Raw genomic sequence first — 25,224 nt, forward strand, 5'->3', positions numbered from 1 at the left:
CTTGAATATCTTATATTATTGGCCTCAAGACGTAGCTGAATTAGTACTCAGATGACAGATTTATAGAATTGACAAAAATTGATTCGCGGGGTTAAGAGCCACGAAGAATGCTCTTCCATCTAGAGGGTCATTCTATACCTGATTTATTTTCCTTTTCTTCAGCAAACGATGAAATTTACCACCTCAGCAGTCCCACGACCATCTATGAGAAGGTAAATCAGAAAGATATAGTTGATCAATATGGAGAAGGGCATTATCTTAAGTTCATCGAGATTCAACTCTTATCCATTTCAATAAATCTATTCCATACTGATCAATTCAACCATGAAGAATGCTCTTCCAACTAGAGGGCCATTCTATATCTGATTTATTTTCCTTCGTCTCATTGGAGGCCAATGATGAAGGACGTTTAAGACGATCAAAATCATCTTTTGCAAAATTGAATATCTTATCTTCTCCCATCTCCACAAAACTCAAGACACTGTGCCAGTCAATTTGGTCATTTCAAACCATGCTTTATGAGTTATTCCAATATGATCTTAAAGCTTCTTATCATACAATCCTTCGAATGCCTCACGCAACTTTCTTCCTGCTGTATCAAACCTCTAAATCATTGAGTGTGCTGTCTTAATCATGCCATATCATCATTCCCACTTGATTTCAATATTTTATAAAATTTCCATACAACTAAGTTATGAATGTCGCTCAACTATATGGAATAACAAATTTGTAAGTGAAAACAAAAGGGTGCTAAGTCCTCATTCGAATCTGGTGCAAACAGATCAAGAGACAAACAAAAATGACAAATAAATAGCTCTTCTGAATCGCAAAGGGATGATATGCCGTTGAGCAAGATGAGAGTCTTAAATTCTACCAACCCTGCTTAAGTTTACCATTCCTGCAGAACCCTCCACTTGTGAGGCTCTCAGAGCTGTTGCTCGGTACGATGTCCGTCCGGCACCCCGTGAACCTCCACCGGCTTGTGCAGAGCCACCAGCCCTCCCATTATATCCGAGGCGGCCTCCATAACCGCCACCCTGCCTACCTTGTGAGAATCCTGAAGCAGAATTATCCTGCCACCTGTTTGCTCCATAGGCAGCATAGTCCTGTCCCTCTCTGTGCTTTGGCGGAAGTCCCTCAAGGCCCCCACCAGTCCTCGCCTCGAAAGCCCTCTCATTGTTTTCAGCTAGAATTACAAGCTTATCTGCCATCTGGAAGAGTAGGCTCTGAAGCCTGGTTTGTTCCAAATTGTGGAAGACAAGGCACTTTGTAGGCTGATCCCAGCTTGCTTGCAGCTCCTCCATAACAATCATCTTACTAACAATGCTGTGGGCATGAGCCTTAGAAAGGTCAAACATAGAGGTAAGCTGCTCTAAGCTGAGAGAATCATAGCAGGGCGAGAATGCAAAGAGGTAAGTCCGGAGAGCCTCTTCCTTGATCTTGGACTTCACCATCTGCAGCACACTATCCCGGTTTCTGAGAAGCTTCCAGATCTCAAGAGAACTGATTACATCCAAAGCTTTCTGGTAGTCTCCCTTGCTAAGGGCTCTTGTGGCAGCCATGACATGGTCCCTTACACTCTCTGGAGGACCCATGAACGTTTGCCGCTCACTCACTTCAAGAAGTCTCCTGAATGTCTTGCTAATAGGCTTGCGCTTAGGGTCATATGCGGTAGCTGCTATGTTAGGGACCTCCAGAAGCATTGCAGAGATCAGGTGAGTAGCTTCAAGGAGCTCAAGATTAATGTGCATGTGGTATGGCATCTGCCTTCTCCTCTCAGCCTTTTCCTGATGAAATAAAAATATATACATAAATATATTATTTTCATTGCATAGCAGTTGAATACAAACAGGATAAGTCAAATAATAGAGAAAGCTATATTTCTTGAGTGGAAAAAGAAAATCTTCGAGCTGACACACAACGCAAATAGTTAGACCATATCACTTAGTCACCAAATACCACGAAAGAATGTTGCGTGGAGGATTTGTACAATGAGAGGAAAGCATTGTAGTGGAACAGCACAAGAAATATTGTACAATGTGTAAAAGTAGAATTATATCTACAACACAAGTACATGCAACCACCAGTTGCTCACCTAGAATGCCAATAGAAAACCAGATTTCTCTGTGATCATCTAAATGCACTAATAATATATCATAATAATAGATAGTAAAGAGAGGCAAACAAAAAAATATACATTATAGCAGATTTTTATGCACAGAAAAAAGTTTAGAGAAAAACAAAAAAAGATATTCTTAAGAAACCTACCGACCTAACCAAAAACCCAAACCAAACTAGAACTTACACCATCCAACTACAACCACAATAAGATTCTGACAGTGTATTTGATCGGTTAATCAGTAGCTCATGATTTATTCTACATGGAAATATCAAGCCTTTCCAAAGATTTTTTAATTAAAAAATAAGGTCAACCATGGCAGATTTATTCATCAAAACAATTATGGAACTCAAAGTGCCAGTTCAACTTTACATGGATTAAGCAGTACAAGACAAACAAACAAGCTGACTTATAAAATACTAGGTCAAAAGACAAATTTCATATAACACACTAAGCCAAGATATCAATATTATCTAACTATTCAATGATACAAATTTTGCATGTAGTAGGAAAACTGGATAATATTGGTGTAATATTCATGTGACAAGAGAAAAACTAGTTAAAAAGTTTGAGCAACTAATAATCAGTTTGTTGAAACTATCAATTTAAAGATAGTCTAAAATGGGCTAAAACATGGAAAGAGGAAGATTCAAAACAGGTGACAATAGAATGAATGAGTTCAGTAATATGAGCAAGAAAATTACTAAGTTATATAAAATACATAATCCAAATTGATCAGCATAGGATTCAAAGATCCTAACTTATAAAGTCAGCCACTTCTGCATTCAGTAAGGCACAATCAAACAGAATTTAGATAAATACAGTCACAATACAGATATAGCCAAAATAAATACATAAAGTGCATAATTCAAATTGACCAGCAGTGCAACTGGAGACACTGTTCCTATCTTATAAAGTCAGTCACTTCCTTAATCAATAAGCAACATCAACAGTATGAAAGGATCTTTGTTGAATGATAGTTACCTGCTCAGGAGTTTTCTCATGGTATCGGTTTTGGGATAAGCCTTGAGCCAGTAATTCTTTTACTCTACCACCTTGATACAATTCAAAGAGACAACCATGGGCTTCCTGAATCAACCCTGCCCTGAAGGCACAGAGTCCCAGCTGTGCCATTACTCTATTAAACAAGATCTGAGAAGATATATCCATGAGTTGAATACCATCCTGCAGATGACTCATTAATAGGAGATCCCGAGCAATAGGGAACTCATCAAAAATAGCATGGTGGTATATGTCACACAGCATAGCCCTAGCCTTTGTTCTTTCATCACCATAACTGTAGATTAGAGATACCAACGCATCCACTAATGCCCTACTGCTTTCTGGAAATGTGGGCTTCCTGGGCACAAGTTCAGGAATTGAGACAAAAACAGGAGGTCCCCTGTTTTCCTCCATAGACAGATTTTTATCACTCTCATCACCATCCTCCAGACCATCTTCTGTTCCAGTCTGCTCTGCCAACTTCCCCATTGCATCATAAACTTCCTGAGGTTTATAATATATAAGCTCAAGTCGGCGCAGTGCTACCTTTGAAGCTGCTTTGAAGTCTCCAATCCTCTCCAAATAGTCCTGCACATTCTGTGCAATCACAAAAAATAGGGGCTCATCCCTAAGCCTCTCAACATACTCTCGAGTATGTGGATCAATACACTGCAAGCTCTTAAAAAATTCTGAATCAAGTCGATCAAGGAATGCAACCAAATTACCCCATACACGAATAGTTCCATTATGATCTGCGCCCTTCTGAGTCTCATTCTCCTCAGGCTCAACTGTATCATCAACCACAATGTTGGGATATTGCTCAAGGATATCAAGTGCAAGAAGCATGTTACCAACACACTTCTTCCAGACATTGATAGGCATATGCCCAAGTAAGCTTGGATTGATGTCAAACTGCGAAGATATGACACTAAATAGAATCTCAAGTTTCTGGGCAGGTGTTTTGGCAACACGAGTCAAAAAAGTAAGCTGCTCAACCTGCTCTACTCTCCCTGTTCCTTTTTTGCCTCTAGCGGCTACAATCTCTTTGAGCTTCTGGTTGACAATATCCCATGTGATTTCACTTGGGTCCTTCATGAACTGCTTGTCCATAAGTTTATCCTTCTTGCTCATCTTCCTCTCCCAGCCTCCACCACCCTCAGTTGCCTCATCATGCCCATCCTCGTCGTCATCATCCTCATTCTCTTCATCAGACATGACAATCTTTGATGGATCTTCCTCCACCTCTGAATCTGATTCCTCATCCTCATCCTCATCTTCATCTGCAGTTCCATCATCCTCACTTTCGGGCATTTCACGATGCTTTGCTATTAGCTCCTCATACTGCTTATTATTTTTCTTCAGCTTCTGCTTCATTGAGTTAAGGGCCTTAGCATTGCTGCTGCTCATCTTCTTCTTAGCATCTTTATTAGCTAAGGCCTGAGCCAAGAAATCCTCCAGCATCACCAAGGCTTTAATATAAAGATTTGGGACCTTCACAGACTCTGTGACACGGACAATCTTCTCAAGCTGCTTATTTATCTTCTCAAAGCTCTCCTGCAAACTAACCCAGTCATTTATCTTCATAGCATTCTTCATCTGATCGACAGTAGCAGCCATCTCATCAAATCTTTTGTCACGAGCTGACTTGACCACTCGGTGTTGGCCATCTGAATCATCACTATCACTGGCTTGATCTCGGAGGTACCTACTCCCGGCTGTAGCCCCAGTATTATCACCTGCAGGTTGTTCTGCATCACTTCCATCATATTCACTGTTTTCCTCTTCCTCTTCCTCAGTATCACTATCGCCACCCTGAAGCCCAGAATTTCAATAACAAATCAAACTCAAAAAGGAACTCGTACCAAATATATATATATTGCAACAAAGCACACCTGTGTCCAGAAACGTGAAGCCATTTTCCTGTTGACTCCTAGCTCAAAACCTTGAAATTCTAAATAAAAAGTTTTTCAGCAATAAGAACACTACCCAATTCAATGAGCAAACATAGAAAGATAAATTAGAAAAAGCCAATATAATGCTAAATTATATAAATTAATGCTTGAAATCAATATCTCTGTTAAAAAAACAAATTATGAGAATATCTACCTATCTTTAGAAGAAAGTGAAGCAAACAGAAGATATACAACAGAAGTTTCTGAGGCTGAACTACTTGGGGTCAATACTCATGTTGATAAAAAAAATTTAAATAAGCAACCGTTGTCCATGAAAGTATCAGAAGGGAACATCAGGGTACAAGAGGAAATGTAATCGGTATCAAAGATTTTAGAACAAAATAGTGAAATATTCTCAAAAGCACTAGATGGCACAAACTAGGTACCTCTAGTAGTTAAAGTGAGGCAACTCTATTAAGGTGCAAGGAAGGCACACGCCTATGCACTAGTATAAAATGGAGATGTATAATATATAATCAAATTTTAAAAGTGTGTGCCAGATGTAACATAGGAACACCTTGCACTGTGCGCCCAGCCCTAGACCTTTTGTGCCTAGATCATCTAGTACCACTAAAAACACCAGTTAAAAACTAATTTTGGCATTGTATATTTTAACACGGCAATTACTCATCAACAAAAATCTCAAATCTAACAAGTCCACTTGTGAGTCTCCTAATACATTCTACCACCTAAAAAATATAAAAGTGAAAAAAAATGATAAAATCCAAACAGAAACATGTAGCACAATAGTAAATCCCTAGAACGCTTCTCGTCCTCCCTTCTGTTCTTCATGAAGCTTCTCTACTATAACAACCAACAGTAGTCCTAAAGATCAACAACACGATAAGGGTCAAATACAGCATTTAAAGAATAATTAGTTACAGGGAAAAAGGAACTATCAACATATACAAAATAAGACCATAGTTTACCTTCCACATGTAGTTTAGCAGTATAACCATCATGTTTACTGCAACTCAAGTTTAAGAATTCAAATTATTGATCCGAACACTAATCTAGCTAAATAGGCAAGATCCAAAAGGAAAAGAGAAAAATAAATACAAATCAGACGCTTTCACTGCACATACACCGTAAAGTAGAGGATCATCGGAACAAAGGAACTAGAACATCGACAAGAAAAACTTACAAAGATAAAATCAAGCAGATGGCTTGTGTTGGCTGCGGTCCGGCGTAAGCTATGGAGGCAGTGCTCCGGCGGGGTCGACGGCAGAGGCGTCGATCCGGTAGATAACGAAACGGTGTGCGGGCGGATCCTTAAATTAGGGTTTGCTTCGCTTGACCTTCCGAGAAAAACCGAAAACATCCATTATGCAAAATCCGAATCCGATATGAAGACCCGACAGCGGAGATTTACCTTCATAAATTCCAAAAATAACAATAAAAATAAAAATAATTTTTTTTATTTTAGTTAATCACGTAATTCATTTTGCCACTATCATACTTCATATATGGGGTAAAAATAAATAAATAAAAAGTTACAAATTTGCATTGCCTTAAGTGATCGATGGTAACTAGAAACTTTTTTATTAATGCATTTTCGTGGCCATAATAATAATAATAATAATTATTATTATTATTATTTCCATGATACGGTTCAAACTTATGTTGGATCGGGTTGGACCGGCTAGAGGGGGGTGAATAGACGGTTTAAGCAAAGTCGCAGAATAGACACTCCTTTAAAAAAAAACTTGGTTGCAACTCGGTCGTTGCTTCCAAGGCAATTGACGCTCAAACAAAACTCCTTTAGGCGGAGAAGCCTTTACACTTGTAGCACAGAGACTTAGAGAGAATGACAAAAGTAATTGATGATTTAACTCTAAAACTCTAAGTCTATTTATAGCCCAAGAGAATAGATCTAGATCGTTGATCGTAGATAAACTTTCTCTTGGTCGTTGATCCGTTGATGCGATCCTAACCGTTGATCAGAGATAGGCTTGATCGTAGCCGTTGAGTAAATAAAGATAAACTTTATCTTTAATAAAAGATAAAGAGAATTATCTTTAATAAAAAATAAGTATTTATCTTTTATATGATAAAAGATAAATCTTATTATTTTTTCTTCTTTTTTTTTTTTTGCAACCGCCACGTCCAAACGGTCCAAGTCTAAGTCTTCTTTCTCTGGGCAAAGTCAACGGTCAAAGTCAAAGTCAAAGTCAAAGTCAACAATTTTGACTTTTGTTGACTTTTTGTGGAATCTTCGATTGGGTGATTTCTGGCCAACCGGAGTTAGGCTCACCCGAACCCGACTCCGGCCTTTTGCCCCTCGAGCGTGCTTCCTCCCGGATTCTCGTCCCTCGGACTTCGCGCACGTCCTTCTCGCTCCACCGGCGTACTCTTCCGTAGCTTCCGCGTCCCTCGGATTGCACCGAGCCCGTCGGCTCACTTCCCCGCGCAACCCTTCTCGTCCGCTACGTCTTACGCTCGACTTCCTCCGTACCTAAGTTCCTGCACACTTAGCAGAGGGATTAGAACAACACAGGACCTAACTTAATCTAGTTGATCACATCAAAACTAACCGGGGCACCAACAATCTCCCCCTTTTTGATGTGCATCAACCCAGGTTTAGTTAGGGTTAAACCAAAAAAATAAGGAAAATAAATAAAACAAAATAAACAGGTTAAGCAAAAAAAATATTTCATGTTAAAACTATAACCTCCCCCTGAACCTCAGCCTACTCTCCCCCTTTGATCACAGCAAAAATGGGGTATATAAAATTTAGGAAAGAAAAAAAATATTTGTGTAAATGCAATAGAAAGTCAAAAATTTTTTTTTTAAGTGTTCAATTAATACACAGTAGATCACAAAAAATTTGGTCTTCAAAAATTAGCATTGCTAAGGATTTCAAAAAAAATTTAAAATGACATTTTTACTTAAAAAATAGAAAAATAATTTCATTAAGAGAAAATTTTGAAAGTTTTTGTGAAAGTTAAGAATTTTTTTTTTAAATTCAAAATTGATTGAAAAAATTTGAAAAATAATTTTTGACAAAGTCAACATATGATATATAGATCCGAAAAAATCAGGATCTGGTCAAAATATTTTGTTATCAAATTTTCAAAATTAAAAATAAGATTTTATTTTTAAATTCATGGAAAATTAAAATACTGTTAGAAAAATCTAAAATTTTTTGTAGAAATCGAGAATAGAGATTTGAGATTGTACAAAAATTTTCAACTTTAAATTTATTCTTTAAGTCCGAAGATAAAATAAATACTCACAGAGAGAAATCTTTAGAAAAATAATATTTTAAAATTCAAAAACACTTCAAAAATTCGTATATAAATTATACTGAGTTCTAATGACTGTATTTGAATCCTGAAAAATCGGATCTATGAAAATAATATTTTTATCTATTTTTAAAATTTAAATTTGAATTTTGAATTAAAAAATTATGAAAATTTGAAACAATATTTAAAAAATTTTGTAAAATTCTCAGTGGATGAACAACATAATTATGCATCGAGTAAAAATAGAAACACAATTTTTTATCACTAAAAAATTAATCAAACTGAATTTTCTAAGATAACAAGAAAATAATGTTAATTAAGTAAAAAGAAAAAAATATTAATCAGTGCATTCATATGTAATAACACAAAAGAGATCAATTTAAAACAGATTTGGGAACCCAAAATAAGTTCCTATCTACTGGATTGATTAAAAATCTTGGAGGAATATAGTTTTTGGGCACTTTTCTAAGTTGCCCCCTGTGATTTTTAATATACCAGTTCAAATTATCAGGATAACTATTTTTCTTTTGGCGTAAGCATGAAATATCAAGTTCTAATTTTTTAACTAAGTTTTTCAAGTTATCATTCTCATTCTTCAAAACATTAGAGTTATCAGACGAAGATGCAAGCGCTAGTTCATTTTTTAATTGTGAATTTTCTTTTTCTAATTTACAGTTAGCCTTGAGCATTGCTTTTATTCCAGCGTATAATTGATCGTGAGGGAGAAAACATACCTCACTTACCGGGTCGCTTTCGAAAAGAGAGGCTCCCCCTTCATCGTTACTTTCTTCTGATGTTGCTCCCCCTTCATCAGTGCTCTCTTCTTGATGACTTGCCATCAGCGCAAGTCCGGCGTACTCCTGAGTTTCTGATTCGTCAGACGAGGTCTCATCCCAGGTGGCTTTCAATGCCTTCTTCTTTTTTGGCTGGTTCTTGAGTTTGGGGCACTGGTCTTTTACATGTCCCTCTTCGTTGCAGTTATAGCATCGGACAGTACGTTTCTTCGGAGATCGCCTTGCTTTCTGCATTCTCGAAAACTTGTTAGCTTTAAAAAAACTTTTAAAGTTTCTTACCATTTGTGTTGTCTCTTCGTCGTCCGTCGAGGATTCTGATCCCTTTTCCGTTCTCCTTGTGTTTAGGGCAATATTGCCTATTTTTCTAGATCCTGCACACCGAGACTCATGTAATTCAAAAATAGAAAACATTTCATCTAGCGTACTTACCTCTAAATCCTTGGAAATATAATAGGCGTCGACGATTGTACTCCACTCCTGGGTTCTCGGGAAGGCGTTGAGGGCGTATCGAATAGAATCACGATTACTTACCGATTCGCCGAGTTGGGTGAGTCCGGAGATTAGCTCCTTAATTTTGGCGTGAAGTTCTGCCACCGTTTCTCCTTCCATCATTCGTAGATTTGTCAGTTGATTCCGTAGAAGGTCCTTCCTTGCTGACTTGGCTTCTGAGGTACCCTCATGAAGTTCTAAGAACTTCTCCCACAGTTCTTTCGCGGAGTGGTAGGTGCCGATTCGATTTACTTCTTGAGTAGGTAAAACCGTTAGTAGATGGAACTCAGCCTTACCATTGGCGACGGACTCAGATTGCTCCTTCTTATTCCATAAACATTCTTCTTTTTCATCCCCGTTCGTATCTTTTGGAACTGCAAAACCATATTTAATAGATAATAATATATCAAAATCGGTACGAAAAAATACCTCCATTTTCTTTTTCCAGACGGTGAAATCCCCTTCGAATTTGGGTGGATGGATATGCGCTCCGGCCATCGTCCTGTTGCTTTATCGGGCGGTTAGTCCTTCAAAAGCGAACCTCGCTCTGATACCACTTGTTGGATCGGGTTGGACCGGCTAGAGGGGGGTGAATAGACGGTTTAAGCAAAGTCGCAGAATAGACACTCCTTTAAAAAAAAACTTGGTTGCAACTCGGTCGTTGCTTCCAAGGCAATTGGCGCTCAAACAAAACTCCTTTAGGCGGAGAAGCCTTTACACTTGTAGCACAGAGACTTAGAGAGAATGACAAAAGTAATTGATGATTTAACTCTAAAACTCTAAGTCTATTTATAGCCCAAGAGAATAGATCTAGATCGTTGATCGTAGATAAACTTTCTCTTGGTCGTTGATCCGTTGATGCGATCCTAACCGTTGATCAGAGATAGGCTTGATCGTAGCCGTTGAGTAAATAAAGATAAACTTTATCTTTAATAAAAGATAAAGAGAATTATCTTTAATAAAAAATAAGTATTTATCTTTTATATGATAAAAGATAAATCTTATTATTTTTTCTTCTTCTTTTTTTTTTGCAACCGTCACGTCCAAACGGTCCAAGTCCAAGTCTTCTTCTCTGGGCAAAGTCAACGGTCAAAGTCAAAGTCAAAGTCAAAGTCAACAGTTTTGACTTTTGTTGACTTTTTGTGGAATCTTCGATTGGGTGATTTCTGGCCAACCGGAGTTAGGCTCACCCGAACCCGACTCCGGCCTTTTGCCCCTCGAGCGTGCTTCCTCCCGGATTCTCGTCCCTCGGACTTCGCGCACGTCCTTCTCGCTCCACCGGCGTACTCTTCCGTAGCTTCCGCGTCCCTCGGATTGCACCGAGCCCGTCGGCTCACTTCCCCGCGCAACCCTTCTCGTCCGCTACGTCTTACGCTCGACTTCCTCCGTACCTAAGTTCCTGCACACTTAGCAGAGGGATTAGAACAACACAGGACCTAACTTAATCTAGTTGATCACATCAAAACTAACCGGGGCACCAACAGCATTGAAGTATATTTTACAATATATATTAAATTGAATAAATAAATATTATTATTTATTTATTTCTTTTGAATAAGGAAAGGGTGCATGATGAAGATATAAACTCTTCATATTTCATAGAAAGAGTGCATAATGAAATGGTGAACAATGAAAAGATACAACTCTTCATGTTTCATGAAAGGATACATACCATTGTATCTATAAATATTCTCCATTATAAGACAATGAATTTATCTTCGACTTAGTGTATTGTGTGAGTTCTAAAGAGTTCTTTAAATGTTCAAGAGTGTGAGAATTTCTTGTTATTGATAGACAAGAAATTCATAAAGGTTTCATTGTATCCTGGGGGAGTATCGTCATCAACCCATAGCAACTACGTGTGGGGGCGAATATCTCTCTACAAATAGTGATTGATTTCGTGCCTTGAAATCACATTATTCAAGTTCTTGTTCATCTTCCTCAACACTTCCACCTAACAGACATTGTCTCGGTTTCGTCGAGATTCGATTCTTATCTACTTCAGTAATTCTGCTCTGTCATAACCAACTCAACTATGTTCTGAGGGCAAAGTTGAAGCCAAATCAAATGAGGTATATTTTTGGATTACTTTAAGATATAGAAAGGTATTAATGCTTTGATCAAAAAGAGTAAAAGTATAATTTTCTTTGAAGGTACACAATTTTTTTTTCTTATAACATATTTTCATCTTCTTCTATTGTTTTATTAAAATTCTCACTCTTAACATTGTTTTCCAATTTTGATATATACTTTTCTTTTGTATTAATTTTTAATGACTCACAAATTGAAGATTCGCCTATTATGCCTCAATTATTACCACATTTGAACACCAATAGCTATCTACCAAACTCACCATTGGCTATTATATATGTTCATAGATCCACTCTTATAATAGAGCTCTAAACTACCCTTCTTCTATATTACACTCGCTCAGCTCTTTTGTCTTCTTTTCATGGATCCACTCTATCTATATCTTTTGTGTCGTAAGCAATGTAGTCTACCTTATCGATACATGTTCAAACATAGCTCATGTACTGTATATAATTTATTAAATAATTTTATCTCTAACCCTAACCTTCATTTATTATTACATTTGACTATTGCCCATTGCGTTATTTGGTATCTTTGCCGTACTCCAATCATGACTCTTTTATATTGGTGCAATCGATTTCGGAGGAATGTTGACCAGGTTAATTAAAATTTGAATTGACTCGAGTTAAATTTTGATATTTAATTAATATATTAAATGGTCAAGTAGATCAAGTTGATCGAATACTTAATACGAAGAGAAAAGTCCAAGTAGATTAAGGTTGATTGTACACTTAGTGATTGGAGATAAGGAAAATTCAAGTGAGTCACCGTTGACTGGACACTTGACATGTCAAAAAAAAATCTAAGTGGATCACAGTTGACCGGACACTTTGTGATCGAAAGTTTAATAGAGAGTTGGTAAAAGGAAAATTCAAGTGGATCACTGTTGCTCGGACACTTGATAATCGGAAGTCCAACAGGGAATTGGCAAGAGGAAAATCTAGGTAGGTTATGAAGGACCGAACATTTAGTATGAGAAGCAAAATCCAAGTCGATCAATGTTGATCAGACACTTGATATGAATGGATGAAGTCTAAGTAGATTGGGAAGGATCAGACACATGGTATATAGATGAAGTTATTGTAGGTTGAGGTCAATTGGATACTAGGTAATGACGAACTCCCAACAGGTCAATATTGATTGGATATTGGATAATGAAAAGTCTCAACGGATCAATGGTGACTAGATATTAAGTAAAAGAAGCCTTAATAAATTGAGGTCAATTGAATATTAGACGAGGTGAGAGTTTAGCCTTTAAAAGCCTAAAATAGAGGTAGCAATTGATTGTCATCGCAGTAGCAATCAATTGCTAATCCTAAACCCCAAATTCGAGATTTGTGGTGAGAACGAAGGTGAGCTACTTGACCTAGCTGGTTAAACTGGCTGGTTAAACTGACTGATTCAACTGCTACAATAGTCAATCGATTGGTGAGTTCTAGTAATCGATTGGTGGCACTGTAGCAATTAATAGATCACTCCCAAATCAACTAGCTGGTTAGACTGGAAGCAAGCAAGCAATCAATTGATGTAACTTATCAATCGATTGGTCAAGTATAAAGAGCCGTTTTGCAAGTTTAAACGATCGAATTCGACAACAATCATTGGTGATGGTTATCAATCAATTGCCATGTGAAAATCAACCCAAAAGCAACCCTAGAATTGAGGGTTTTGAAGCAAATTGAAGGAGTCAATTCTTGAAGATTCTGAAGTAAAGTGTTGGTGCATTTCCAGATATTATTCTAAGAAAAAAAAACATCCAAAGTAAGTTATGCATTGTAAAGTCATTTTTAATTTCATTTGTATTTGTATTTGTATTTGTTGTTCTTATTGTGTTTCTTGTAAAAGCTTACTGTAAGAAATTTTTCCGTCTTCGAAAAGTATCCTAAAAGGAAAAACTTATAATGGAGGGAGATCACTAGCTGTAGGTCTTAGATTAGTCACATAAAAGGTGAATAACAAGTAAATATCGAAGTTGTGCATATGACCGCAAGTTTGAGTTAAGATTTCTGCTGCGCATTCAAACGCTAAACTCCTAATTAAGACGAAAAGTAATCAGAGCTATTCATCCTTTTCTAATTCACACATATCCTAACATTTTATTATAAAGATTCTAAGTTATAGTTAAAAGGATTTAGTATTGACTAAGTGCTATGTTGTTCACATATGGTGAAATTATTTGACTATGATAATTACTAAAAGGTTTTGAGATTTCCATTTCACTTTTGAGACTAGTATGAGTAGAATTGATCAAATATTTTCTATAAATATTTCTATAAATGGATTGATGCCGTTTGTATCTGACCTGCTTCAGGTCAGCAGAACGCGCTTAAGTGGCGCTAACCCGAGCTAGTCCAGTCATCTTGTTGAATCACTATTATCTGAGTCACACTTGGTCAAGCTGCCAAGTTGAGTTGAGCCAAATAAAGTTGAGACCTAGTCTGAGTTGATCTGAGCTATTGAGCTGCCTAGTCCGGGGTGATTCGAGTCAGTCCGAGTTGAGCCAAAGTTGTCAAGCACAATTGAGTTGATCCAAGCTATCGAGCTGCCGATCTAGTCCGAATTGATTTGAGTCGGTCCGAGTCGAGCTAAAATTGTCAAGCTCAACTGAGTTTGTTTAGTAGGACTTAGCAAGCTACATAGACACACTATGATGTGCTCCTCACTTTCTTATGATCTTTATGGTATCTTATTTGTTCCCGAGGCAATGGTCCCGCGGTAGGACATTCAGGTTGTCACTCAGGCACCTGCGGTTCGATCCCCAGCTATGACGTATTAGCAGAAATTTTCCTCCAAATGGAGAGCGCAATCAAAAGATGTTGGGCGTCTGAGTTGGTCGCTGCGTGTACTTCCCGATTTATCATGATGGCCGATGAAAAACTTCCGTAGGACCGGACCGGTCACCCTAAAGATAGTCAATGAGGCTAACTGAGATTATTTTTTTTTTAAAGTATCTTATTCTCTCGCACCCATAAATATTAGATATATACTCTGTGAAAGGTGGTTGGCTCTCTCAAGTCTCTCTCTCTTTATTTTCTCTCTTTTCATTCTATTAGTTAAGGTATCATGATTGTTAAAGTATTGAAAGAGTCTCATCAACATAACTCCTAGTGAACTCTTTGACAAGTATTATTCCTCGTAGAATTTATCATGTCAGAAGAAGAGGGCCTCTTTAGCAATCTCTTTTGTCAATGATCTCTAATGAGACGGTAGATTTTTACTGCATCATGGATTATTCATTATTATCTAATATCTTAGCTTGTATAATTTATATCCTCTCCTAAATTTTGTAAATAGTTATTCTAATCAATGCATAAGGATTCAATTTAACCCATCATAGGTGGACCAATCTATATTCCTTCGATACCCAATAAAATTTTAAGGAGTTGACCATTACCCTAATGTTGAAATGCTTCCTACTCTCTCTGTCTCTCTCTCTTTGAAAACTAATTTACTAGTGAGATTTTCTAGGAAATATATTTTTTAACAGCATAAAATAATGTTAATGCACTACCAATAGAACTGCTAATTTCATTTGTTAGTGAAGCAAGACTTACACATCATATTTAAAAAGTATCGATAATAAATTTAATTAATTAATAATAAATATTCTAATTAAATGATATAAAATTATAATAAATATACATATCAAATAAAAAATAAAAAATAAAAAAATTTAATTAAAAATAATAAATAATATGATAATAAAATAAAATATAAAATTCAACGACATAAAAAAAATCCATATAACTGATCTCGTTTAATAGGATAAAACTTGATTGTTATTGCAACATTATCTAAATTCCTAACTTTAATATTTTGCCAAGCTTTTAAGATTATTTCAGCTACTTTAGGGGAAGTTGAAATTAATTCTTATTGGTTGAAGTAAGGTGCTTGAATTATACAAACTAGCTTCACTAAAATACCCTCATTCGTGGAGACAGTTTGACTCCTAACTCTTTAGAAGTTATTCACATCTTTGTTAACCACCCAAATCGCAGTCGCCAAAATATAATCAATCGTCCCCTGCCTCCATCATCGAGTGCTCGATCTGTTGGTTATTTTGATTTCATTGGCCATCGAGCAACCAAATGGTTCATGTATTTGGAAGTTTCAAAAACTATCACCACCCATGACTCTATGTCATCCATGACTTATCTCTTCCAAAATACTTGACGATGACAGAATTTTTGGAGAGTATTTTTTATGTTATAAATTTGATCCCTGGTACATGCTCCAAGGGCTTCTTCTATTTTAATTAATGTTTGTTTTAATTAATTGAGAGCGAAATTACACCATCTAACTTTTGTGGAGCAAAGGGCCAGAAGAAACATCAGATTTTCGTAGCCTTGTAATCCTCTACGAACTCGATGGCAGGAGGTAAAAGCTTGATCCTTTTCCGTTGCATTTGCTTTGTAATTAGATGTCTCATGTTGTTTTGGATTTAACATTTGGTATCATAGCCACAAAATGCATCTGCCTCCAATTTTCGTGGTCGAATCCTTTTATTTTTGGATTCTTTTTGTCAATTATTACAGAACGAATTAATTATCCTTGCTTACAAAACGAAGAAGACATAGGAATTAAAATCGTTTCTACAAACTTACCTGTTTTCTTCTTTGATCAATTCCTCGCCACAAATCCCTAAAACTTTGTGATTGTTGAACCAATCACTGCTGGCACGGGGTGCTGGTGACGCTCGTGGAGGAGCAAAGTCAGTTGTGGGAGCGTCACCGGTGACAAATCCGACGTTGTCTGGATCCGCCATCACGAGACGACGCCATGAGCATCCCAAGAAGTATGCGCAGCAGCACTCTGGCGAGGCGAGCGATTGGCTATGACGAGGCGAGTGGCAAGGTCGAGTTTGGGAAGCGCAGATTGGGGATAATGGGTTGAGGAAGAAAATTGTCGAAGAAAAAAAACAATTTGATTAAAAAAAAAAAGGCTACATGGCTGCCGAAAGCTCCTTTTTGTTTTGGGGTTTTATATGCAAATTAATTTTGAATGTGAATTTGATGATTTGCATTAAAATTAGGCTTATTAATTGGGCATAGGTCCAATTATAAAGGTATTAGTTCAATTTATTAAAGATTTGGTCAAAATATTAAATATTTATTTATCAAATGTCAATTATTAATAAAATTATTATTGATGTTAAAATTATTGGATGAAGTTTGTTAATATAATATTGAATATTTCAAATTTTGATCCTAATAATTTTAATTTCAAGGAGTAGCTGTAGTATCCTTAGAAAATTTAAAAATTATATTTAATTATAGGATCATATTAAAATATTAATTAATTATATAAGATGTAATAAATTTTTTCCTGTAGAAAAAATTTATTATATTTTATATGATTAATTTGGATAAAATATCAACTTTATGTTTTCTAATTTACCCACAGGGATTAGAATAATTTGATAATTTTATTATATTATTTTATGAATCTAATTGAATTAATGCTTCGACCCACAGACAAGTTTTATGTCAGTAGATTCATAATTTTTGACATATTTTACATTGGTAGATATGTCATGTTGTTTAATTAACTTCAAATTTCATAACATGAGTATGGTTATTTATTTTTGTAGTTTGTCAGCCTGTTAATTTCTCTGATATGATATGTGATGTTCCTGAGCTCCGAGGGGACAATTATAAAATTTGGAAGAAGAGAACTCTTCTTCATCTAGGATGCAAGGACATTAATTACGCCATAAAGAAGGATGAACCGCCTCCTGAAAATATTGCTCTTTATGAAAAATGGGAGTGATTTAATCGCCTCTCAATAATGTTCATAAAGACCAAAATCTTAGATGACATCAGGGGTTCCCTTGAGCATTATGACAATGTTCGTGACTTGTTGAAAACAATAGATGATCAATTTATGTCTTCAGACAAGGCTTTAGCTAGTACCCTAATCACCAGTTCTCATCCATGAAGCTAAGTGGGATACGTGGTATACGTGACCACAATTGAAGAGGCTTGAGGTTTATGAGGATGAGAGACATTGTGGCTCAATTGAAGAGTTAAACGAGCTTAGTTCGAGCTTGGCTCGTTAATATATAATAACTTTTTGAAATTCACATTCTTGAGGTTGAATTGCCCAACTCTTTCCTAGTGCATTACATTCTCAACACTCTACCACCGCAATATGCCCCATTTAAAATCTCTTATAACACACATAAAGAGAAATGATCAATTAATGAACTTATGACCATGTGTGTTCAAGAGGAGGGTAGACTTGCTGTGGAAGAGGGTGAGAAGGTGAATTTGACTACACCTGGAAAGAAGAAGACATTTCAAGCCAAGGACAAGGGCAAGATTCCTACTAAAGGGGACATTCAGAAAAGTTCCAAATGTTTCTTCTACAAGAAGAAAGGACATTTAAGGAAAAATTGCACCAAGTTCAAACAGTGGCTTGATAAGAAAGATACTCAACTCTCTTTTGTCTGTTATGAATCTAACATGATTGATGTTACTCATGACACATGGTGGATTGACTCTGGTTCTTCAATCCATGTTACCAACTCTTTGCAGGGCTTGCAAGACCTACGAAAATCAGTGGAAAGTGAGTGTTACATTTATTCTGGAAACAAAATGTCCTTACATGTGGAAGTCATTGGCATTTGCAAGCTTATTTTAGATAGTGATTTTATTTTAAGTTTGGAAAAGACATTTTATATTCCTGGTTTTGCTAGGAATTTAATTTCAGTTTCAAGACTTGTATCTGTTGGATATTCCTTTAATTTTTCAAATTCATCTTTTAATATTTCTAATGGATTTGAAATTATTGGATATGGTACATTGTCTGATGGTCTTTTTCGTCTTAATTTAGAAAATGATAATCACTATTCCTCTATGCATGTTGGTGTTAAACGATGTGTCATTAATGAGAGTTCCTTCTAATTTGTGGCATAGGAGATTGGGTCATATCTCCATTGATAGAATTAAGAGGTTGGTACATGATGGAGTACTTAGTGCTCTTGATTGGACCGACTTTAGTACTTGTATAGACTGCATTAAAGGTAAGCAGACTAACAAGTCAAAGAAAGATGCCATGAGGAGTTCTCAATTGTTAGAAATAATTCATACAGACATTTGTAGTCCTGATATAGAATCATACCGTGATAAGTACTTCATCTCCTTTATTGATGATTATTCTCGTTACATGTATCTCTACTTATTAAACAGCAAAAGTGAAGCACTTGATGCTTTTAAAAATTTTAAGGCTGAAGTAGAGAAACAGTGTGACAAACAAATTAAGATCGTAAGATCTGATAGAGGAGGAGAGTACTATGGTAGATACACTGAGAGTGGACAAGCTATCGGTCCATTTGCAAAGTTTCTTCAAGATTGTGGGATTGTTACTCAATACACCTTACCTGGTTCTCCAGATCAAAATGGTGTAGCTGAGAGAAGAAATCGAACTTTAATGGGCATGGTCAGGAGCATGCTTGCTAGCTCCAAACTTCCTAGGTCCTTATGGACTGAAGCTTTAAAGACGACGACGTACATATTAAATCGAGTTCCAACCAAAGTTGTCCAAAAGACATTTTTTGAATTGTTTAAAGGTTGGAAACCGAGTTTGTGACATCTACGCGTTTGGGGTTGCCCGACCGAGGTGAGGATTTATAATCCACATGAAAGGAAGTTGGACCCGAGGACCTTAAGTGCATATTTTGTTGGTTATGAGCCACATTGTAAGGAAATTAGTTATAATGTATGCTTATTTAACTTACTAACTTATATAAATATTGATTGAATTTTCAGGTTAGAGGATAAGGAGAGATTCAAGTCTCCATCCTTGTAAGTTAACTTTATCACAATTATGTAACTACAAATTATCCTCGGGATTATATTGAAAAGAAAATAAAAACACAAGCTCCTTACTCATTAGAAGGGATGACCAAAGAAAGATAATGAAAAATTCATTCAATAGAATTAGTGATGAAATTGTTCTCTATCTTTGGAAACATCTAGCCAAAAAAATTAGTGACAACTCATCTAGAATAGAGCTGTCCCTAGTGAAGGATGGATGAAAGGAAATAATTTTTTTTTGCAAGAAGATATTTGATAGGTTATCTTTAGGGAAACAATCCTTTAAAGGAAGCCTTCAAATTAATAATTGTCCTAGTTAGAATTATGTGGAAGAGTTGTTAGAAGTTTTACCTAATTTGGTTAGTTTCTTAATTTGTAATTTTATCTATTTCTAAGTTTGATTGAACTTTTTTTTACTAAGGGCTATTTCTTTCCTTGATTAATTTATTTTATTTTCTAATGTTGGTTGGGTTGAAATGTCTTTAAAAGGGTGCTGCTCTCCCCCATGTGAATCGATATTTTGCCAAATTATATTTTTGTATGCAGGTCTCAACTATATATGAATTTGTTTATTTCTCTAGTTGTCTCTCATGTCGCATCGATTTTGTCTCAATTCTCTATGTGTTTTAATTCAATTTTGGTGTTGCATCACCAACAAAGTATACCTATTCTATCAAGCGTGAGTGGATGTATTCCACCCCCACCCCCAACAATGTTAACTAAGGAAATTAGGTGTTGCCCTAAGACATACTTAGCTATTACACTTCAAGGAGATTTATCATACAAATCTTTAAAAACCTCTCAATTTAATTTTTTTTAGCATTTTACTAATTGATGTATTTCAGCATGTATATAAATGTTTTTGAATAAATATGCTTGTCGATTTGTTCTATTATATGTTTTATATTGATGAGTAGCTACTGATTGTTCATGTGAATGTGTTTGACAATGCATTTGTCACGTTGACCACTAATCAATATTGGTTATGCTGATGCAATAAATGAGTCCAATCCCATTTAGGTGAGGAGGATCATTTGAGTCAAGGTTCAAAATCTCAAGTCATGCTAAAGTTTCAATCTTTAATTGAAATTTGTATCGTGATGATGTTTCAATGTATGGTGTCAGTGATGGATTGGAGGTTGAAGGAAGAAGAAAATGAAACATATGAAGGAGACATTGTCTATTCCGAGTGATATAAGTTTCGATAATTTACTAAAACGATACATTTTGATTGTTTCACTCAACACAGTATGAAATTTCGAACTATGATTTGAGTTGTGACACTTTGTTAGATACCAAAGTAATTTAAAATATCGTATTTAAATTTTCATATTTTAAATTATATTGAGCCCATCAATTAGTCATGGCGAGTAGGGTCATATAGGTTCCAATCGGACTCGATTGGGGCTCATTTTGGCTAATTTAGGAGTAAAGTAATTTTTCATATAGGATAGTCCAATTTAACTATGTTAGGTTCGGTTTATGGAGATTCTGAGAGGTTATAGTGCAATTTACTTGTGTTGGGTTACATTTGTAGAGTTTTGGGTTGGGTTAGGTGTGTAGAATTTTCAGAAGGCTATATAAGCCTCCACTCTCGTACTTATCAATTCTCTAAATTTCTACCCTCTTCTTCTAACAATGATACCATCCCCTCTCACCTTCATGTACGTCCCCTACTCACCCTTAACAATAGTCGTCGAGCCACCTTCATTGATTCCCTCTTTCATCTTCAGTAGTTCTCTCTCCCTCAATCTCGCTTCCTCCTTCCCTCTTGATCTATCTTGACATACCATCGATGCCCAAAGCCAAGGTAGGTCACCACCATACCAACCTCCGGCAAGCCACCTTCGTTGATTCCCTCCTCCCTTATCTTTAGTGGTCTATCTCTCCCTCAATCTCTCTATCTTCCTCTCTCCCTCCCTCCCTCTGGATCTATTTTAGAGCATCACTTATGCCTAAAGTCAAGGCGGGCCACCATGCCACGAGCTTCCTAGGCCAGACGTCACACAACTTGGCTTTGTTGACCCTACCTCCTACGCTTGAAAACATGCACACCTCGGCACCACTAATGGTCCACTGCTTGTGTGTATTTAAGAACCTACTGCTACCAACCCTAGCTCCTCCATGTACCGTGCAATTTACAACTCTGTCGCCACACCACCTGCTCCCTTCATGCGGAGTGTTGCTACTACCACTATCCTCGCATAAAGCACCAACCATTGCATGTTGGGAACTAGCCGACACCACTATCCATTTCTCATGCCAACAACAATTTCTAGATTTAGGCCAACCATTAGTCATCTGAAATTAGAGACACACCAATCATAATCAAGTTGGGGGCTAAGAATTCGATGACTTTTGCCTACAAGTGTTGTTGAATGATCACCTATTTTAAACAAATCATTACTTGATATTTAGGTTAGATTGACCCAAGTGTTTCGTATGATCAAAATGCCTACTCTATCTTCTTTGATCTTCTTTGATTGAGAAGAGTTATGAGGTAAGAATTTGGTCTTATTATATTTTTAGTTGGGGGTTGTTTTACTAGTCATACTAATATATATTATATTAGAAAGGAAGATTAATAAATGTTCATAAGATATGAAAGTTGAGTTCCTTTGTTTAGATTGCATTGGGATAATTGGACAAAGAGTAGATTCAACTTGAATTTTATGTAAGAATCTTAAGTAATTCTTACATGTTACATTATGGTTGTGTTTAATTTATGATAAGTCTTTATAAGTTGTTCATGTATTTTGTATTTGTAGATACTCATTCAAGGAAAGCACATGGACCTTGTAAGGTGGGTAAATTTATCTTTGGACTCATTTAATTAATTTGTATACATGAATTAAATGTGTAAAAAAATTATTTATGCTACTACAACTATTTTGAAAAGAGGATTAAAACAACACTAAATTAACGAAATGGATTCTAAAAGAGCTAGACTATTGAGGGCACAGTTATTTAAGGCACGAGGCACCCAAAAGTGAAGTGTTGTGGGGCCGCACGGCTCAAGGTGAGACGCACCACTTACCGAAGTAAGGCACTCTGGATATAAATTTTTACAATTCAAATATATATAGGAAATTCCTACCAAAATATTTCACTAACAAAATTATAATCCATAAAATATTAAACAATAATGTAAATATAAATTCACTAGCAAATAAATACATTATACGCATAATTCAAATTAATTTCTAAATTAATTTATAATTTGAATTTGTGATGCAAAATAAAACAAAACCATTAGAAGAAAAATTCAGAACTAATTTACAATTTCAACTAGTGACAGAAAAAAAACAGAATCAATAATAAAAAATCTAAACTAATTTACAATTTAAATCTGTGAGGAAAAAAACATACTGCAGTCACGACGAAACAAAAGGAGAAAAACTACCAAAATTTGAAGCAAAAAGTGTAGCCAAATCTAGAAGATTGATGTTGATGTTGTAGGCGAGAGAAGAGTTCACGTTTGAGAGGTGAGGCTGATGTTGATTTTTTAGGGTTAATAAATATTGGCAGTTTCCTAAAGAATGACAATACTTATAATGAGTTAACTAAAGGTGTAAGCGGGATGGAATTACTTTAATATGAGCTTTGATTGTTGGTATTCCCTTTATCTCTTAATTTAAGATATGAAATTCTTGCTCATCTTTTCTACACATCTCTCTTAACTGCCCACTTTGCAAATTTGTGCTCATTTTCTAGAGTCTTTGGCTTCCAAGTGCAAGTATCATTATGGTAATCAAGCCATCAATCATGTTTCCTTTCATGATATATATTTTAATTAGATTTTGTGTCATAGTTTGCTCAAAGACTATTACAGATCATGCATGCACTGTGAGTGAAGCTTGCTTTTAGGCAGACCTAGCTCAGGTAGGGCGTGGCACACTTATCCTCAAGGAATGGAAAAAACACAGCAGAAGCATTTTGGAACAAAAGTTTAGTACTTTTGTTGAAGGATGAAGAGATAAAACTAAAGCATTTGGGAATAGGGTAAAATGCATGGATATGATACTGCAGCAAATGAAGAAAATAAATGATAAGTAAATAAAAAAAGAACTTCATAGTTCATAGAATCCTATATTGTGTATATCAACACAAAGATGTTATCAATCATGAAATGTTATACCAATTTGAGAGATTACCAAACATGACAAGTATGAATAAACATTATACATAGGAACATAAAGGAGGAGGGTGTAGGAAACTGATACCCCCAGCGTAGCTTTCTTCTCTTGTTGGGGATTAAACATGGAGCATTCTGATCCTGATGACATGGAGAGAAAATTTACTTTCGAATGGTTTTCCAACGAGAGCTATTAGAGAGAAGCAAAGTTCTTGATGTCATTTTTTTTAAAAAGGTAATTACAGTTAGAAAGATATGCTACATTTCTATTCTGATTCAAGAATTCCACTGCAATTATGCATGGGAAAAGACATAGGAAGCATAATGTCTTCCTGGTCATAACTAAAATTTGATCTCTGAATTATAAGGAAATGAGTATAATAAAATCAGTAAGCAGAGCCTCTTTGAAATCTTATTTGGCCATACCAAACATGCGTTTATCTTCGAGCTCCCCTCAGAATTACATGCTGCAGGACTCGTAGTATACTTGAAATCACTATCCTCCACGCATGTGCTCACGCTCCTTTGTGCGATTTCTGAAGGAAGGAAAGCATAAGTCAACAGTCAGACAATGCTAGAAGAAAAACAAAGAAGAAAAAGCACCTTCCGATCTTGGGTTCCCCTTTGCTTTTTCTTTGAGTTTCAAACGCTTCCTGTGCAGTTCCTGTCATACGATATTTTCCAATCTCGAGAGAAACACAGAGAGAGGGGGAGAGAGAGAGAGATCTAAATGGGATTAAGATTAGGGCCTCCGACCCAAACGATGAGAGGATCAGAATACCTTGAGCTTGTCGAGTTGTGCTTGGGTAACCTTAGAAGGCTTGAAGTTGGGTTGGAAGAGAAGTGTCGATGCTAAGGCGGTCTCCCTCCTCGCATCCTCCGCCTCGGCCAATGCATCCTCGCCGCCCGCCATGCCGCCGGACAAGATGGAAAAGCCGATAAAGCATCACACGACTTTTTATCCAGCGGAACAAAAAAACACTTTTCCCTTTTTGACCCTCAAAGTTTCGCTAGATTACGATTTGCCTCCTATTTTTTGAAAAATGATTGATAAAAAAATCTTTAGCTATCATATGGCACATGGAAATCTAAAAAAAAAAAAAAAGTAAATGGTATAAAAAATTCTCAAGCCCGAGAAATAACTTTTCACTATACCTACCAACAAACGCACGACAATAATCAATGAACGCTAGACTTTTTTTTAATAAGTAATTATCTAATTTTTTGAATAAATTAATTTTGAAGATCATAATTTTATAAAAATTTTCTATTGATAATTAAGATAAATTAAGAAGTATAAATTATATATTATTTTGTAATTAATATTTTAAAATTATCTTTCTATTTTAATTGCATAGGAAGTATATAATATGCTAGTTGCCTTCATGTATCATAACTTTAGCGTCTTTTAACTTCTCCTTTACCTTTGTATCACTGGAGTCTCTTTTTTTTTTCAATTTGGTATACTTACTCTTATAGTATTCTTTCTTCTTAAACTCAAAATATATGATACGATCTTTATTTTTAGAAATTAAAATTGATATACTTTCATGATTTAAGGTAGCACATGCTTCATCTTC

The 25,224-nt window shown here is 36.0% G+C and overlaps 2 protein-coding genes across 2 annotated transcripts in view; both read right to left on the bottom strand.

The window, feature by feature from the left end:
* LOC141845950 (uncharacterized) overlaps positions 1-24,584 on the bottom strand; it is a gene marked incomplete at its 5' end in the record, with an annotated part of 49,195 nt that extends 24,611 nt beyond the window's left edge. The window contains 4 exons of the mRNA XM_074733940.1: positions 23,733-23,785; positions 24,071-24,180; positions 24,248-24,308; positions 24,426-24,584. Coding sequence (XP_074590041.1) covers positions 23,733-23,785; positions 24,071-24,180; positions 24,248-24,308; positions 24,426-24,584 — 383 coding nt within the window. The remainder of the gene's footprint in view (positions 1-23,732; positions 23,786-24,070; positions 24,181-24,247; positions 24,309-24,425) is intronic.
* LOC141846741 (eukaryotic translation initiation factor 3 subunit C-like) lies at positions 656-6,306 on the bottom strand. The gene is made up of 4 exons (XM_074734781.1): positions 6,218-6,306; positions 5,014-5,072; positions 3,104-4,933; positions 656-1,787 (listed from the first exon to the last, which is right to left on the bottom strand). The coding sequence occupies exons 2-4, from the start codon at positions 5,035-5,037 to the stop codon at positions 864-866; spliced, it is 2,778 nt and encodes a 925-aa protein (XP_074590882.1). The 5' UTR covers positions 5,038-5,072; positions 6,218-6,306; the 3' UTR covers positions 656-863.
* Positions 24,585-25,224: the final 640 nt, after the last annotated feature.

The sequence above is a fragment of the Curcuma longa genome, chromosome 15, assembly GCF_044706935.1.
Source record: "Curcuma longa cultivar G26 ecotype Majalengka, Jawa Barat chromosome 15, ITB_CL_G26_1.1, whole genome shotgun sequence".
NCBI classification, from domain to species: domain Eukaryota; kingdom Viridiplantae; phylum Streptophyta; class Magnoliopsida; order Zingiberales; family Zingiberaceae; genus Curcuma; species Curcuma longa.

Bases quoted from the DNA above. Each gene is read 5' to 3' on its own strand.
- LOC141846741 (XM_074734781.1), bottom strand. From the start codon at position 5,037: ATGGCTTCACGTTTCTGGACACAG. The intron at 4,934-5,013 runs GTGTGCTTTGTT...TCTGGGCTTCAG, and splicing joins CTTCACGTTTCTGGACACAG to GGTGGCGATAGTGATACTGA. The intron at 1,788-3,103 runs GTAACTATCATT...TTATTTCATCAG, and splicing joins ATGAGAAAACTCCTGAGCAG to GAAAAGGCTGAGAGGAGAAG.